Source organism: Notamacropus eugenii, chromosome 2 (genome assembly GCF_028372415.1).
Source record: "Notamacropus eugenii isolate mMacEug1 chromosome 2, mMacEug1.pri_v2, whole genome shotgun sequence".
NCBI lineage: Eukaryota > Metazoa > Chordata > Mammalia > Diprotodontia > Macropodidae > Notamacropus > Notamacropus eugenii.
The window spans coordinates 235,019,127-235,037,754 of NC_092873.1; the positions used below are offsets into that span (position 1 = coordinate 235,019,127).

At 36.3% G+C, this 18,628-nt stretch overlaps 1 protein-coding gene across 6 annotated transcripts in view; it reads right to left on the reverse strand.

Annotated features, from left to right (window-relative positions):
* The window catches only part of LOC140526979 (utrophin-like), an 88,092-nt gene that overhangs the window by 62,315 nt on the left and 7,149 nt on the right, over positions 1–18,628 (reverse strand). For 5 of the 6 annotated variants that reach the window (XM_072643595.1, XM_072643596.1, XM_072643593.1 and 2 more), the window contains exons 5-6: positions 17,045–17,244; positions 8,080–14,145 (exon numbers count right to left, since the gene is read on the reverse strand). In XM_072643595.1, coding sequence (XP_072499696.1) covers positions 13,987–14,145; positions 17,045–17,244 — 359 coding nt within the window. In that variant the 3' untranslated portion in view covers positions 8,080–13,986. The remainder of the gene's footprint in view (positions 1–8,079; positions 14,146–17,044; positions 17,245–18,628) is intronic. The other variant, XM_072643594.1, reaches the window with a different exon arrangement.

Consider the following 18,628-nt stretch of genomic DNA (forward strand, 5'->3'; position numbering starts at 1 on the left):
CTATGGAAGTGCACAAACTTGCAGAGAGGACCACCTGTCAAAGCAGAGAAAAAAAGAGAGAGATCGGGGACAGAGATGGAACTGGAAAACCCTTGACATCCTCTTCTAACACTTCAATATTATGATATCTAATATAATTACTGACAAAGGAGTCTTCCTAAATAAAAAAAAGGAACCATTCTAAAATTGAGGCAACAAGCTCTAAAGAGACCAATTTTCCATGGTTCTCTAAATGCGCTTCTGATTTTAAAAACAGAAAAAATTAATGAGATGACAGAATGAAAGATGTGTTGGGAGGGGGACTGGTTTTATGGAAATAGGGTAAAATAATATTTTATACGACCTACTTTTAATTTTTCTGACACTTACATCAGTAAAATGCTTACACTAGTAAGATGATGCCTTTCAGAAGAATAACAAAGTATTTTTTAAAATACCGACTAATTACATTCTCTGCAAACACTTCAGTGCAGAATATCATAAACAAAACAACCTTTCGTCTATTAGAAAAGACAGCATTCATTAAAGTTGTAATATTATTTACAATTCTTAGCCCAAATGTAACTACACAAACAATTCAGCCAAATTAATTGTGTAACGTGGCATTCTGCAAAGTACCTCAATGCCATCACTCTCAGGACAGTTTTTAAAGCTTGAAAAAGGGGTCAGATAATCAATCTCCTGAGACGTTCATTTTCAGGGTACAATTACCTTACAGAGCTTCTGGTACCGAGGAGAAGAAATTGCCATCCTTTGTAAACGATACAACAAAACCACAACTTTCTGAAGAGATGTTCTCACCACAGCCATCATTGTAAGTTTGCCACACTTCTGAAGACACCTCAGAATTTGCATGATAAATTAAGAGCAATGCTCATTTCCTCCTGGTCACTGGACAAGGATTTGCCAATCTTCTGAGCATGCTCGTTTCCAGGAATACATTGGAGAGGTACAAGCTGTAGCTTCCCAAGGAGAAGGATTATACACCTTCACATTCTTCTCAATCTAAAAAGCACACGTAGACGCCCAACAGAAAGCCCCTGACAGATGCTCCCCCAAGCCAGTGTTTGCTCGGCTCAGCACGGGTGTTGAGCCCAGTGCTGTCTGTTGCCATAGAGGAGCACGGTTGGTAGCCAAGAAGGACATTAAGTGAAACATGAATGCTGCTGAGACAAAGCAGAAGCCCCTTGGGAAGACAGCTCCAAGAGATAATAATAGTTCATCCCTCGGAGCTGGTTTATATTAGGAGATAGAAAGGCATTCACTCCCTCACTCCAGAGAAGGATGTGTTTACTCCCACGCTAAATGCAGCTCTGGCAGAGCACTGTTGAGTGAGTGAATAATAGGCTCTGTTATAAATCTTCAGAGAAGAACAGAGGGATACCTGGCTCTAATGGTATCAAGCCATACGTTAAGGGCTAATCAATCACACGAGGACAGGACTCAAAACTAGATTATCTAAGAAAAAAAAAACCTAACCAAATGAACGAAAGAATAACTGCAGAGGTGCAAATGTTTTTGCTTAACACTGAAGCAGATCTGCCCAAAGAGCTATCCAAAACACACATTTCCATACCGGGAAGTAAAGCCATTACTAAACAGAATATGTCAGGGCTTACCTAATTAAGAAGTAACATTAATAAAAGACTATTTTATGGGTCATTCCAGAATATTGGGATTCCCTTTTCAAAAGGTTGCTTTATGTTCTCAAGTTTATTTTAAAGAAGAATAAGATGCGTTTGCACAAAAAGAAGGCAGACTATATGATTAGACCTTGTGAGACCTTCTAAACCATCTTAGGGTCACTGTCACAAGTGAAAACTGAAGCAAGTTCAGATTTAATTCCCATTTTGAATATGAGGAAAATAACAGAGTGATTCAATGCTTTGGTCAAAGATCACAGCCAGAAATAGAAGCCAGATGTTTCTCATTATCACTGTCTTGCTCAAACTAATAACCTGTGTAATATTACAGTTTCATCATATGGTGCAATTGTCATATTATTCCTTTAAAAAGTAAATCAGAAAAGGAGTCATGCAAGAAGGCTTAGTCTTCCTGTGCAGTAAAGGGCACACAAACAACCTCATCTTCATAAATCTTAAAACATTTTTACCTCTTTCCTCAGGTCTTTTCGGTATTTACTTCAATATCGCTTCAAATACCTAACAATGTTTCTGTCATACAGTGTTTTTTTCTGCTCAGTTACCAGCCAGTGGTGTACCATTCATTTCTTTTCTGCATTCCTCTACTAGAACACATCCTGAGCCTATGGCGCCTCCCTCTGTTTAGAATGAATATGCCAAGGTATTGATTATAGAACTGCCAGGATGGAATGTCAATTACGCAGCTAAAGACCAAATGATGGGAGAGTGCACACTGGAGAATCATGAGGTGACGATACTTTTAACAAAGTTACTTACTCTCCTCAAAGTACAGGGCACACAGTAGACACTCAAGAAATGCTTGCTAATGAGTTTAGTAAAATCAAAGCCTCTCCCACTTAGATTTCAGTCACCAAAAAAAGAAAATCAATTGAACACCAAAACTAAAAATATGACATCAAGAACCGAGCATGATTTCATTGGTGGTAATAAAGGATAAAAAATGTCAAAGATAACTTTATCAACAAGATACTTTGGATATTAATAATAAAAATTAAATAGCAGAAAACTGGTGATTAACATATTTAATGATAGATATTATTATATCAATAGATTGCTACATGTATACGGTAACTATAAAAATTATAATACAGAAAAACTGCAGTTGTTTACCTTGCCTGTGGGGCAGGCTAGATGACATGGTGGAAAGAGCCCTAGGCCTGGAGTCAGGAAAACCTAAGTGCAAATCCAGCCTCAGACACTTGCCAGGTGTGACCCTATGCAAGTTATGTTAATCCTGTTTACCTTAGTTTCCTCATCTGTAAAATAAGCTGTGGAAGGAAATGGAAAACCAGCAACAAAATGCCAAATGGGGTCACAAAAAGTCAGATACTAAACAACTGAACAACAAGAAAAACATCTTGTCTGTGGCATGACCTTACCAATCAGGCAATCAACGTCATGTTTTGGTTCTGCAAGCCAAGGTAACATTGACATTCACCGAAAAAAACACTTAGTGTCAAAGAAGAACTGAAATAGGCAGAACTTCATGAAACATGCTTTACAAGTGGAATTATCCATGAAATCACAACCAGCATGTCTGCCCTATTTCTCACTTTGTTTTTCAGTCATTTTTAGTCATGTCTGACTTTTTGTGACCTTATGTAGCATTTCCATGGGAAAGAAAATGGAGTGATTTGCTATTTCCTTCTCCAGATCATTGGACAGATGAGGAAACTGAGGCAAACAGGGTTGAGTGACTTGGCCAGATTTGAACTCAGGAAGATGAGTCTTCCAAATGCGAGGCCCAGTGCTCTATGCACTGCACCACCCAACTGCCTTCCTCTTCCCATTTGAACAGCTTACTTCCTTCACCTATTCAAATCATATACTATCCTTGACTCCTACATCTCATCCCAGCTCCCACAAGAACCCACAAGTTAGGGAAATAACCACATCAGTCCATGTTCTCTACCTATTTGGCCTTTGGCTGAACTGTGGTCACATTGACACTTATTGATCAGGTAGATTCTCATTATGGTAAGGTTACATTATTTAACTTCCAGGAATATTTTCTTGTCCAGGATTTTTCAGTATCTTCATGTGTATATTTTATCTCTCTCCAGGGAAATTTTTGGCAAGGTGGGGGAGAAGAAAAAAAGCACTGACCCAGGAATCAGGAGAGTTAGGTTCTAGTCCAGCTCTCCTACTCATTTGCTTTGAATATTGGGCAGAAATGTCTCTCTGGGCTTCAACTTCTTATAACATAATAAATGAAGAGATTGGACTAGATATCTCCGAGGTTCTCAGATTGAATGACTAATATTTTCTAAACTATTCCTACAACTCTGCATCCTTCAATATTTAACATTCTACAAAGAAAGTAAGCAGAAACTGAAGAATTTACCACAGTAATATAAAGGAATAGAATTCAGAAAGACCAGAACTCTGACCAAAGCAGGGTACAATCATGGTTTTGGAAGACATGTAGGAAAATGGATGAACATTTTGCACCCCTTTGAAAGAGGCAATGGACCACAGGTGCAGAATGAGACATTCACTTTGGGACATGATTTAGAATCACAATCACAATTCATTTGTATTACTTAACTGTATTTAGTTTTCATAAAGAAGTCTTCTATGAACAAAACGTGAGAGAAACTAGAAAGTCAGAACATTTTAAAATATCTGTCAATAAAATATTTAAAATGCAAAACATATCATGAGCACAAGGGCTCAACAAATATTCTTTATTAACTGATTAGTTTGAGAAATACTAAGAATTTTTTTAGTGAGGAACATGGCAATGTTTTAAAATATTAGGGGAAGTAGCCTACTAGAAAGTTAGTTTCGAATTTGTGTACACTTTATTCAGTTCCTATTTCTTTACCCACCTATTCCTAACTACTAAATATTAAAGTCAAACATATATTCACTTGAAGAGCACATGCTTCTGTTACCATTCTACCACTAAGAGAATTGATTACTTGAGTTATAAGAAACTTGACACAGCCCTGGAGTGGGTCAATGAAAGAAATGCTGCTCAAGATAATACTTTTCCATTAAAAACATGGGATACAGAAAAATGTAGCATCCTTCCAGAACTCAAACTAACAATAGCACACCTTACCTCCATTTCATCCAAGATTCATCTGAACACAGGGAAAATGTCTACTTGCTCTTCTCACGGTTCTATCATGGCTATGTATCAGGCCGTCCCTAAGACCTGACACATTCTAAGCTATGTACAAGGAATGTCGTCAGCTTTGGCTCGTTCCCCTTTCACAAAATGCCCTGGGTTCCCTTGCACCTTCATTTAAACTGTGTACATAAAATCAAACTCCAACAATTGCTTTTATGTTAAGTTTGCTTTCAATTTACTTCCCTTTAAAGGTAAGGTTTTAGTTTGGGGGAGAAGTTTGGTTAATCTAATTTTTCTTTTAAATTAACAAATACTTGAAATTGAGGGTTTGAGAGGCTTACGCTAAAGGAAATAAATGGATTATTTGGCTTTTATAGGTTATTAACACATATGCAAACAAAATATTTCTCAAATTTTATGTGTAATGAGAATTGCTTTGTTTTGCTTGCAAACATTAGTCTAAAATGTATATTATAGCTCATTTTCTGAAAAAATCCTCACATTAGCGTTAGTCCTCAATTTTTTCTCACTTCTCTTCTCATTTCTCCCTACATAATAAAGACTGTTCTTTAAATATTTTGAATGACTATGTGTCATCGTAAGAAAATGTTCCCTAATATAATAACATAAGGAGGAATGGTTAAACTCTTTAGATAGAAAACATTAACAGTTCCTCACATTCTTCTCAAAGACTTGTTTGGTTTTATCCATAAATTATTACTATTTCAAATATATTCTTCCAAATATCTCTTTAGACATGAATATAAGAATATGTGTTAAGTACTAATCAATATTATACAGGCTAATCTGCTACAAATTTTAAAGTCTTTCAAATTACATAAATACAAGGATATGCTCAGTACAGGAAAAATAATAAGGGCATGCTGCCTGAACATGGATGATAAAGTATAAATTGTGCATCTAAATATTAAAATGACAAACTGTATAAGAGATACTTTCAAATAGTATCAAACAGTCAAATCTCCTTTCCTTTACATTGCACATACATGCAAAAATTATCAACAACATGGTGTGAAACTAATGATCTTCTGGGGAAAAGGGGATAAAGTGGTGCTGTTAACACACACACACACACATAAATGCCTTGAGCAGTCTATACTGGACCTACATGGCCACACATATAACCATTGGTTTATAAATATATCACCAAATTGATTTTAAAAAGAAATGGGGAAAAATTATTTTCATATAAAAGCAATCTGGACAACAACTTGGGGCTGTGTCAAGTTAACTGGAATGTCTTTACACTGTCACAAAGAGCCAATAATGTAATGTATCATGGCCTTCGACAATAAGATGGCCTATCTGATAAATAAAAACAGTTAATAGTCCTTTGGAGATGCTCTAGGATAGCCATTCCCCAAGAGAGAAGTAGTCAAAGGATATAAAGAGTTTGAAAAGGAAGAAATGAAAACCAAACTATCAACAAATATCAAAAATGTTTTAATTCACTAAGAGAGAGAAATTGTAAAATTAAACAACTTTGAAGTTTCATCTCATATATTTTTTTAAAAAACTGTCAAAGATGATAAAAAATGAAAATACTGAATGCTGGAGAAACTGTGGGAACACAAGTACATGAATAACACTGTTTACAGTGCTGAATATTGATCCAACTGCCCAAAAAAGCAATAGGAAATTAGCTTACAAAACTAAATTGCCTCTAAGCTTTAAACAGGAATATCACATAAATCCCAAGAATGTCACAGACAAAGGGGGAAGTCTTCTATATGCCAAAATATTCCAATTAGTAATTTGAGGGTAAGCAAATGACCAGAAACAAAAGAGATTTCCATTTATTGGGAAACAGCTGAACAAAAAAGGAAATACAAATGGAATGGAATGTTATTGTACCATAAGAAAAAGAGATAAAGGTAAAGGTTTTCAAACCATGATTAAAAAAAAAAAGGGCCTAGACATCATCTTTCAAGAAATTATCAAGGAGAACTGCCCTGATATTCTAGAACCAGAAGGTAAAACAGAAATGGAAAGAATCCATCAATCACCTCCTGAAACAGATCCCCAAAAGAAAACTCCTAGGAATATTGTAACCAAATTCCAGAGTTGCCACTTCAAAGAGAAAACATTACAAGCAGCCAGAAAGAAATCATTCAAGTATCATGGAAACACAATCAGGATAGCACAGGATTTAGCAGCTTCTAAACTAAGGGAATGAAGGGTTTGGAATATGATATTCCAGAGGTCAAAGAAGCCAGGATTAAAACCAAGAATCACCTACCCAGCAAAACTGAATAGAATATTTCAGTGGAAATAAATGAAACTTCCAAGCATTCTTGTTGAAAAGACCAGAGTTGAATACAAAATCTGACTTTGAAATACAAGAATCAAGAGAAACATGAAAAGGTAAACAGGAAAGAGAAGCCATTAATTCAACTCATTAAAGTTAAACTGTTTACATTCCTACATGGAAAAATGACATTTGTAACTCATGAGACCTTTCTAAGTATTAGGGTAGTTGGAGGAAATACACACACACACAAATACGTTTGTATACACATACATATATGCATGTGTGTAAGTATATGTGTATGTTCTCTGAAGACATTCTGAAGTCTAAATAAATTAAACAGTAGAAGAAAAAACTTTAGGTCAAATGAGGATAACCACAAAAGGGATGAATGTAGAAGTTATGAAACTAGAAAAATACATCCATCTGGAATAAGCATCTTGATTACCACAATAACAAAATCAGGCCTCTATTTTAAGCGCCCCTAGGCTCATAACAAGGACAAGATCCACCCCTTTCCCTACTGGTCCTTCTACCTCCTAACAAGAACAATAACATTGACAAGAACCAGGAGAACACTGTACACAGTAATAGCAACACGGTGCAAAGATCAGCTTTGATAGACTTGGCTCTTCTCAGAAAAGCAATGATCCTTAGATCTCCACATGACTCATGATGCAAAATGATATCCACATCCAGGGAAAGAACTATGAAGTCTGAACACAGATCAAAGCATACCATATTTTGTTTTTTTTCCTTTCTCATGGTTTTCACCTTTTGCGCTAATTCTTCTTTCACAACATGACTAACATGGAAATATGTTTAATATGATTGTGCATACAGCCTATCAGATTGCTTGCCAGCTTGGGGAGGGGCAAAGGGAGAGAGGGAAAGGAGGAGAAAAAAATGGGAACTCAAAATCTTATAAAAGTGAATGTTCAAAACTATCTTTACAAGTAATTGGAAAAAGAAAACACTATTAAGTGGGGGGAAAAAGACCAATATGTAGACCCATTACAATGTAAAGTGCAGCCATGAATCAATGTGCTGGCTTCAGAATCACTCACCTCAAACTGCTTGTTCAGCTTCTTGTACAAAACACACTCTTCCAAAGCATCCTCCTGCTCAATCGCATTGGCAAGTACGTGAGTTGAAGTTTCTGCCTCCGTCAACCAATTCCAGAATTTGTCCATAATCTTGAAGAAGGCCTGCACTGACCTGAGGTCCACCTCTAAGCAAATTTGTCTTCCTCGAGCGCTGGAAGCAACAACAGACAAGCAAACCTTAAATAACATCCAATGTTATGTACATGAGCAACATGAAGTTAATAGATAATGTAAAAAGGAATGTTCCTTTTTACCAATTACCAAAAGTAGCTGAGAAACTCATCCCTTCATATGTTTGGTGCACTTCAGGATCAAACAAGATACTTGCATACCACTTAGTACAGTGCCTGGCACAAAGTAGGCCCTCTATAAACTTCCTTTCTCCTCCTTCAAACAAGAATAGTAAGAATTTTCTATTTGCATATATGAATATTAATTCGTGAAGGCACAAAAAAATTCAAATTACAAAATCACTCCTGTGAAAAACTGAGTTATTATTCTTATTTGGGGATAACATTTAATGTTTGTGCATACCCCAAAAGGGCACTTATTGTATGGGAAATTGGAAAGGGGGCATTCAATTCAGTCATTTCATAAGCGTTATTTTCTCTCCCCATATTCCCAGCTAAACAAAATGACTTAAAGAAAAACTGAATTAAAACAATTTTTGAAAATGAAGAACCATCCTCAAAAATGAGACTTCATTCAATAAGGGATTTCCTATGTAGTTATCCCTTTGACATCATGATTTTCCCCATTGCAGTTTTTGATATATTACAGTTGTACATAAGAAATTAAGTGAGAATGTTTTGCGAGTTGTGTGGAAATCATAGAAAACACGTGAAGACCAGCAAACGATGCAGAAAATGTGAGTTTAGAGACTGAGAAATGCATAAAATATATGAACAATATTGTATAATGTCAACATATTTTCCCTTTTGATACCATAATATTTCAAACTTCATCTCTGGTAGGGCCAAAGAATTTTATGCGGATTTTTCAGATCACTGGGGCACTGTGCCCCTAAACCCCATGATGTGGAAAGGATCATTGTAGCTCTCTTACTTCTCATGACATATGTATTTATGACTCGGAAATGAGATGAAGTCACTTTAATAAACCAAAAGCTCTTTGACAATGAGTGTAGATATTAGCTGTGCCAAGACAGATGATAAACCTCTGGAACTTGATAAAGACTTTCATTACTCAGTGAGTGAGCCATCTCCATTCAGATAGGCTGGTTCTTGGAAAATCTAAACAGTCTGTTGCCAGAAGTTTCAGAACTACAGGGTTGGACGGACAAATCTCAGCTGACATAGACTTTGAGGATTCACTCACTTATATATAGGCCTGGATGAATCATCAGAACGGGGATTTATGGTAAAGATGTGTGTATGGCCCTGAAAACCTGATCTGACATCATTTCTTCTGATTTGAAGAACTAGACAAAGGTTAGCAACAATTCAATGGCATGCAACTGCTTATTAGCTACTGAAGGCAGCTGGGGGCACAGTGGATAAGAGCGCTGGGCCTAAAATTGGGGAAAACCCAAGTTGAAATCCAGCCTTAGACTAGCTATGTGTCATTGGAGTCACTTAACCCTCTTTGCCTCAGTTTCCTCTTTACCAAGAAAATCCTAAATTTGAAATCCAAATTTGAATCCAGTTTGAATCCAAAGATTCAAATATGACTGAAACCAGTGAACAGCAACTTAGTGACTTCCTTATATACTTCTTCTAACAACTAATATGGCAGAAAACAAATGTGAGCACATGCATTGTGCAACAAATGAACTAAATTGATGACTAACGACCTAAATTCACCATATTCTGGGAATTTTACGATAGTATACAGATAAAATATTACCGTTGTTGAATCAGTTTTCAATTACGTCCAACTCCTTACGATCCCATTAGGGGTTTTCTTGTCAAAGACACTTGAAGGGGTCTGACATTTCCTTCTCCAACTCATTTTACAGATGAGAAAACTAAGGCAAATGGGGTTAAGTGACTTACCCAGGGTCACATAGATACTTAAGAGTCAGAGACCAGATTTCAAATGAGGTCTTCCTGCCTAGAGGCCTGGCATTCTAGCCACTGCTGTGTGACTTAGCTGTCGATGACTAAACCTACATAGCTCTAAAAAGTTATTTTATCATTTAATTTAGACATTAAGTAGTCAGAATAACTTTACTTTATCCTGAACCTTCTACATCACTCTGTAAAGTTGAAGAAAATAGGAAAGACAGAAAGAAAATATTCCAAGTTGCTAAAATGAAAAATTCTGTGAAATGAACTTCAGTGACACTATATCAAAGGTACACAATACGTGGAAGATATACAAGTAATCGATAGAAGATTTAATTGAGAATTCTTAATCACTTTCATATATCAGGGACCACTATACAATGCTTATGGCTGTTGGTTTCCATGTGACATTTCATCTAATTAGAACCCTATCAACTATATAGAAACTCTACCTATCACCCAGGAGGCCAGGGAAAGGAGGGAGGGTTGAGGAAAGAAGATCTGTTTATACAGTTGGTGGGGTATAACTATCCTGAAGCCAACATTCTGACACTCTTTTACTTAAGGTCATTTCCACTTCTAAGAATCTAAAGATTTCTAATAAACGATGGAAAAGAGTACCCCGCCCCCCCCAGGGAAAAAAGAAGACTCAGGGAGAAACGTAACTACAAAGACACTTTACAAATAAAACTGTGGATCATTCTAATTATCAAATAAATAAACTGTTTAAGAAGACAGGAGGATAATCCAGCAAATTTAAGAAAAAAATCCGTGGCAAAGAGTTTTAAATGTTTTAGTAGTTAAATGGGTAAATACTCAACTATCCAGAAATCTCTTATAAGCGGAAATGATTTCCCAAGCAGCTGGGATAGTTGAGGATTTTATATTACTTTCTGTACATTTTTTTTCAAACTAAGGAATGGAGGTGAGGGGGGCAAGGAAGAGGTGGGGGAAGGAGAAAGGAAGAAGAAAGGAAAGGAAGGAATGGGAGGAATAGGAGGGATGGGATCGGGAGGGAGGAAGGGAGGGAAGGATGGTAGGAGGAAGGAAGGAACTGGGGAAAGAGGGAGGAAGAGGTGGGGGAAGAAGAAAGGAGGAAGAAAGGAGAGGAAGGAAGGAAGGAAGGAAGGAAGGAATGGGAGGGATGGGATCAGGAGGGAGGGAAGGAAGGATGGGAGGAGGAAGGAAGGAACTGGGGAAAGAGGGAGGAAGAGGTGGGGGAAGAAGAAAGGAGGAAGAAAGGAGAGGACGGAAGGAAGGAAGGAAGGAAGGAAGGATGGAATGGGAGGGATGGGATCAGGAGGGAGGGAGGGAAGGAAGGATGGCAGGAGGAAGGAAGGAATTGGTGAAAGAGGGAAGGAAGGTCATGTGCATTTGAAAGACTTCAACCAACGTGACTATATATATGTCTCCAATAAGCATGATGTTCTAATAAACTACCATATATCTATTTAAAAATAAGTTCAAGTTTTGAAAATCCTGTTGATGAAAGAGTAGTTGTCTTTCGCATTATCACAACTGAATGAAAATGTGAGTGTTGTGTTCCCCTGCTATGAGAGAGGAAGTATTATCTTTGAGTATAATCCATTTTTAATTTCCTACTCTATCTAACCCAGCTATTGCTGTAGCCAGTCTTAAAATATTTACAAAGCAAAGGAAAAAAGATTTAGAGGTCCTAAATAAAGCAGGTCTATATTCCTAAGTGGTCGATTTTTCTAGAAAGTTTTATCCTCTGCGAAAGTCTTCACTGTTTAGATTACTCCTCAAATGGTGCTGTTATGTAGGAAACCTATATTTAAGGAGCATCTTTCTTTGCTAAGGAGGGCATCCTGCTGTTCTTTTCCTCTCAGTCATGGGTTATAGCTCATGTATCCAAACCCACTGTCATATCCAACAGATGTAATATCAAAACAGAACTTTCCTCCAGTGAGCCACAGAGAACTTAATATTACATACTTTTTCTCCTAAAAATCTCTTACAAAACATAGCATTTGCACTAGATTTCTTTCTTCCAAAGTCTAATCTCTTTCAACCATATTCATACTTTTTAATTTGCCTTACAACACTGTTATAGGAGGTAGCTAGATGGCCCAACAGATAAAGAGCTGGGTCAGGAGTCAGGAAGACCTGAGTTCGAATGTGACGTCAGACGCTAACTAGTTGTGTGAATCTGGGCAAGGCACTTAACCTCTCTCTGCCACAATCCACTGCAGAAAGAATTGGCAAACCATTCCAATATCTTTGCTAAGAAAACTCCATGGACTTTATGGTCCAAGGGATCTGTCAGAGACGACTGAACAACAATTCTGTCTGCAGAATCGCTACAGAAATTTGTTTTATAGATTGTTGCAAAAATAAAAGGAAAAACAACTTACTATCATTTCTAAATTGCTGGCTATGCTTTATGAATTGAATATGAACTGCAAAGGAATCCAATATTATCTACTTTAGTCAAATGCAGAATTCTGAAATCAAAATACCACGAAGTAAATCACATCATGTATCTAAAGGTCTGAGAAGAGGAGAGACTAATTGCACTTAGACCTTTGGAGTCATTCTCAGAATCAAGAAACAAGTAAATATTTTGGAGCACTGACAAGCATAAGAAAGAAATTTTAAGCAGAAGTTAAAGACTATGGTTCTTCAAACCCAAGTATTCACTGAGGCTGAAGACAAAGATTTCCCCCACTGATAAGATGCTCTCCAAATTGACCTACCAGGACTGAAAGACAAGAATGACTTAGCTTTATTGAAAAGTGCATTATAGTGTTCGCTTTCATTTTCTTTACATAGGAGTAAATTTAGACTTAGTAAAAAATATGCCCACAAACGTACAGAGTAACAGAATAGTGACTCAAATCTTCTATCTTGCTTTCTATACTAAGATGTGATTACTGATTTTCACGGCGAGGAGGGTGAGAGGTATAGACGTTGTACTTCATTGTTAAAGGGAACTGCTGGAAAGGAAACTTTCCCAATAAAGATCAGCTATACGCATTTACTCATATATAGCATTCAACAGCATCAAAGCAGTGGGGCAATGTTTGGAACAAAGTATGCAGAGAGAAATAGGAAAACAAAGCAAACAAAAATGGAATGAATAACAAACTCTGATAATTGTTTAGGGAGAAATTCCAAGGCAGATGCTTGTTTGAGAAAGATAAGGCAAGAGTCACTCTAAAAATACGATATAGACCACATAATATTAGTCCAGTTTGCTATCAAAAGGAATCCAAAAAAAAAAAAGGCAAACTCAAGGAGGACAGGTATAATACCTGCTTTTTTAATCTTGCCCAGTAGCTAGAACAATAATGATTGTTATTAATAATGACAAGCACTTGATAGGGTGAGCATTCCAAGAGAACAGTAGCTGCTTCCTTTCTGCATTTTTATCACCAGTACTGCCAGCACAGCATTTGGGACATAGTAGGTCTTCAATAGATGCTTACTGATTTGCTTGTTAATGACAAAAACTTAATAAGTCATAAATAAATGGTGGCATGGAGACAAGCTAGATGGCTTGGTGGGTGCTGGGCTTAGAGTAAGGAAAACCTGAGTTCAAATCCAGCCTCACACACTGATCCTGTCAAGTTACTCAACCTCTTGCTCACCTTAATCTGCTGAAGAAGGAAATGGCAAACCACTTCAGTATCTTTGCCAAGAAAACCCAAAATGGGGTCACAGAGAGTCAGACATGATTGAATGACTGAACAACAATAAAATGGTTGTATATACCTCTGGAAACCATAGCTTAAGTCTTTGGATAATGCATTTACTTACGAAATACAAAGAAATTATATTCCACATTGACTGTGTAATATTAACCAATAAAGTCTTTAAATTACTGTTGGTTGAGATTAGCCCAAGCTGCATTGAAGTCATCACCATTTTTCCTTAATGCCCTAGTATCATCAGTTCTATAAGTCTTCGCCAATTTCTTCCATAGATTCTCATAAATTTTCACCGTAGCTTTGTGTTTATTTAAATCCTGGATTAATGCCTAAAGTGCAATTTGGGGGAAAAAAATAACATGAGTGGGGTCACAGATGGAAGGTACATCATAACAAAATACCATCCAAATTATCTTAACACTAATTTTCTCATACCCCGAATGCACTGTGAGTTCTATCAGCGATTAGCATAGTTTGTATAATACTATGAATATTAGCAAAATAAAAATAATCTAAATAGTTACCAGTTAATTTAGTTTCCATAAGCATGCACTTTCTGAATAGATCCAAAATATCTTCTAATATTAAAGTGCAGTTTTTTAGCTGAAGAGGCAAATGCATACACCACACATGGATACAGTACATATACACAGAATACTATAAGAAGTAGTACCATAGAGTACTAAAAGGTTTACCAATAATAAAAGAAAGACAGCAATCTTCTTGCTTTCTGTCAGAAAAATATTAAAAATAACCATTAATTCAGTATATCTATTCTCAAGTTTTATACAATATGAAACTACTGGGAAAAAGAAAAAACAAATAAAGAGGTAGTAGTAGAGATATACCACCTAGATATATATACTCAGAAGCTGGTGTTTAATTTTATGCAATTGAAAAGCATATTACATTCTTTCTGTCATTTGGTCCACCCCACAGTCCTTCAAAGTAGGAAAGGCAGGTCCTACACAGATATAGAAACTGGGACCAAGAAAGAAGAATCTACTTGCTCAAGATCTCATGATAAGTGGCCAATTCAAGACCAGGCATTTTCAGTCTATTTCTCTTTATACTACACCCGTAGTTTGAGGGCTCCTTTACAGCCATCACACACATAGAGCTTTTTTGTTTAAGGGGTTATTGACATACGTCAATGTTAACATATTTGAAATTGAAATTTCTTACTGTTATGAAAATTGCCTTGACTTCACTGATCCCATCAAAGGGTTTTGTACATCCTTGGTGGAGCCAGACTACACTCTGAAAACTGCCATATTATGTAATAGTTCAAGAAAATTTAGACTATGCTAAAGCAGGTGCGCTAGAGGCAGCCTGAACTCATACCAGGGAGGCAAAATTGTTAAATTTTCAGTATGAGGATTTATACATTAGAAATCAGCAAATGCTAGAAATCAGGGCATGGTTGACAGTTCTGATACTTGTTTAGAATGAGGAAAGTGAAGGATAAAAATTTAATGCTACAGTATATGGGGCAAACATTCTTTTTCCATGGAGCCAGTTGTGAAACGTTTACCAGCATATTACTGCTTTAAATATTCAACCAGATTTCTCAACGTTCTTCAATTGCTTCTATAGAAAATTCCCTTTCAAATAAAGCACACAAAATGTACATATACAAAGTAATAACGATAGCAATTTAAAAATTCCCTAAAATATTGTAAAAGTTTGATAATTCAGTTCAATTTTTCTCCAACAGATCACCAAAGAATGGTGGTAGCCAATAGTTCATGCTGGTACAATAAAGTTCAGTTTACATGAGAAAATTAAAGACATAGCAGTTTACCTGCAGTGTCCAGAAAATAATTTTTTAAAATAGTTTTCTTACAAGAGGTACCTGAGATAACATCAGGATTACAAACCCTGAAAAAAAAATCAACTCTACAAAAACAAAAATGCTTCTCAAAGCAAAAATAATAGGAAAAACATTACAAGGCTATATTCTTTATGCCTTAACAATCACATGAAAGCACAACAACGCCAGTTAAAGATGTTTTGTTGGTTTGAATATTTTATCTTGTCCACCTATGACTCCTTTCAGTTCCCAAGTTACAGGTATAAGAAAATAAATATTTTAAGGTACTTTAGCTTACAATGGCCTATGCCTTCTTCAGGGAAAATGGGAATTTTACTATTATTATTATTATTTACCCCAGGTTTTCTGTTCCAAAATCCAAAAAAGAGAAAAAAAATAAACACTTGGGACAATGTACAATTCAACATGAAATCTATTCGGAGCCCACTATAGATTTCCTTCTACCACTAGAGTTAGCAAACAGGTGGCCATCAAATAGGCTTTGAGATTTGGTAAAACACTAATGATAAACTACAGACACTGACTATAAGTGGACTTTTGTTTCCCTACTTTAAAATCAATTAACCAACCAACACTCATGAAGTACCCACCAGGGGTTAGGCAATGGACGAAAGCACTGGGGATACAAAAAGAAGCAAAATCTTTTACCAATCACAGATTTCGCTCCTTTCAATTGTAATGCATGTATCCAATTAAAGCAATGGAAACAAAACAACTCTACTGATGATTAGACTGCATTACCCTAAACTGCATTCATTATACTTATTATCTAATGCCTTAATATTTTAATCACATTTCACAAATGAATTATCCAGGGATTGCATTCTTTTGGAGACTTTTCAAGAGAACGGGGAAAGAGAAGGATCACAAAAGTAAAATAATTCAGTATGGAGTCAACATAAGCTAAATACAAAAAATGCGTATGGAAATCCGTCTCTGTCTCTTTTGCCATGAGAGGCAAAAATAAATTAAAAGTCAAAATACGATAAATGTAAAAGATCCAATTATGCTCAAATTTTTTTACACACAAGGTCCATAATTATGGAAAAAACTCATTCAGTGTGAGCAACAGGTATAGAACACAGGTCTCTATGGTTTTCAAGTCTAGCCCTCTTTTCCACAATGACAAATTGCATGAAATGATGGATTTTTTTATTTAAGCGTTAAACATTTTTTGGCATTAACTCACCAAAGAAGCCCTAAAAAAAGGATTCTCTTTGGATGTGTGTACACAATAAATCTTCACATGTATCTGATGTATAATGAAAATGCAGTACACAATTTAAATATGTATATATCTCACAGAACCCTAAATACAGAAAGACTTCATAGGAAACAAACAAAATGAAACTTCACTGGAGAAAAAGAAATGCAAACAATCTGGTAAATCCTACTTTGTTCTGAGAAATTTGCTTCACAAGCGGTTCCTCTTCTGAGATACTAAGTAGTTTGGCTTTGTATTCGGTTACAAGTTCTTGGACTTGTCTATTTAAATCTCTCCAACGTTGGGAGTCCGTAAGCATGTTTTGCAGCCGCTCTTCCCTTGAGTTCACAGCAAATTCAGTGCTGGCCCACTGAATTTTGACTTCATTAACTATGGGAAGCAATGCAAAAAGTTAGACCTCAAAGTTCATATGAACTGAGCATCAGTGATAAACTGATTGATGTTTGAAATCTGGCAAATAAAACAAAAAGATTTCTAGTTCGATCCAAGAGAGGAATGCAACATGCCTATATAGGTAAATTGTAAGAAATGTCCCTAAAGGGAGAGAAGGACAGAACAGCATCATCTTAACTGCTGACATTACAAATTGTTGAAAATACACATTTAAAATTAGAGGGTAACAGTACACAGCAAGGTAATCACTGAAAAAGCAATAATCAACTCCAAGCTAAACTAAAACAGTCAAGGAATATTAAGAAGTCGATAGATCCCTGTTAAAAAAAAAATATCCCTACTTGGCTTTACACTTAATGTGGGAAGGCAGGGTCTAGGAATTTTATAAATGAAGTACTGAAATGAAAATAGAAAAGGAGGTCATTCTTGGTTCTTAAAACAAGTGATGACAATGGATGGGATGACACCATTGAGGAGGAGGTTTTAGAGGGATTCACAAGATAGACAAAAGTACAAAGCAGAATAGTAGAGATAGGTCATAAAAAGGCACATCCAAGTAGGGTAAAGAAGGGGGTGGGAGTGGGGGGGGTGTCCGCAATATTAAAGAACAGTCAAAAGTGATGTTGTTCCAGCATTCTATAGCTCAAAGGAATACAAAACAAAAAGAAAATTGGCGGAATCTACCACGTAAGTGATAAAACTAAATCGAGAGATAGAAAGATTCTTTAAGGCTACAAGGATTTACTTGGTAAATTACTTTGCCAATTAACTGATTGCTACCTTAACCCACAATCTTAACAGACCCTTTAAAACAATTGACTTCAGTCCCATCAGTGACATGAGGCTCAAGAGTGATACTTAAGTTATAGCAGCACTTTCCTGTGGCCCTGTCTTTATTTTCTTGGTTGCTTAAAAATAAATGGGAATAAAATAAACCTAAAGTGTAAGTAATTATAATCTCTCATGATCCAAGGTACTCTTCATGAAGTGAAAATCAACGCCTGCTTTAAATCAGTACATTTTGATATTCAAAGATTGATACTGACACCACTATCGTTTCTGCACTGATCCAGCTCACAACCACTCAATGCAGAGGAGACAAGAGAGTTGCTATAGAAGAAGAATGCATCCTGTTGCAGACAATGTGATGATGAGTCTCTTCCAATGTAGCTGGGCTACATAAGGCACATGTATTCTATCCACCGGGCCATGCTCCAAGTGCCTCCAGTCAACTACGACCTCCTAACACTGATGATGCAACACAAGCAAAAGAAATCCTTCTGAACATTAAATTTGTAAGTTTGGAAAATAAGGGTTCTTCTGCTTCTGTGTGTCAAAAGAAGTTTGGAGACTTTTAAAA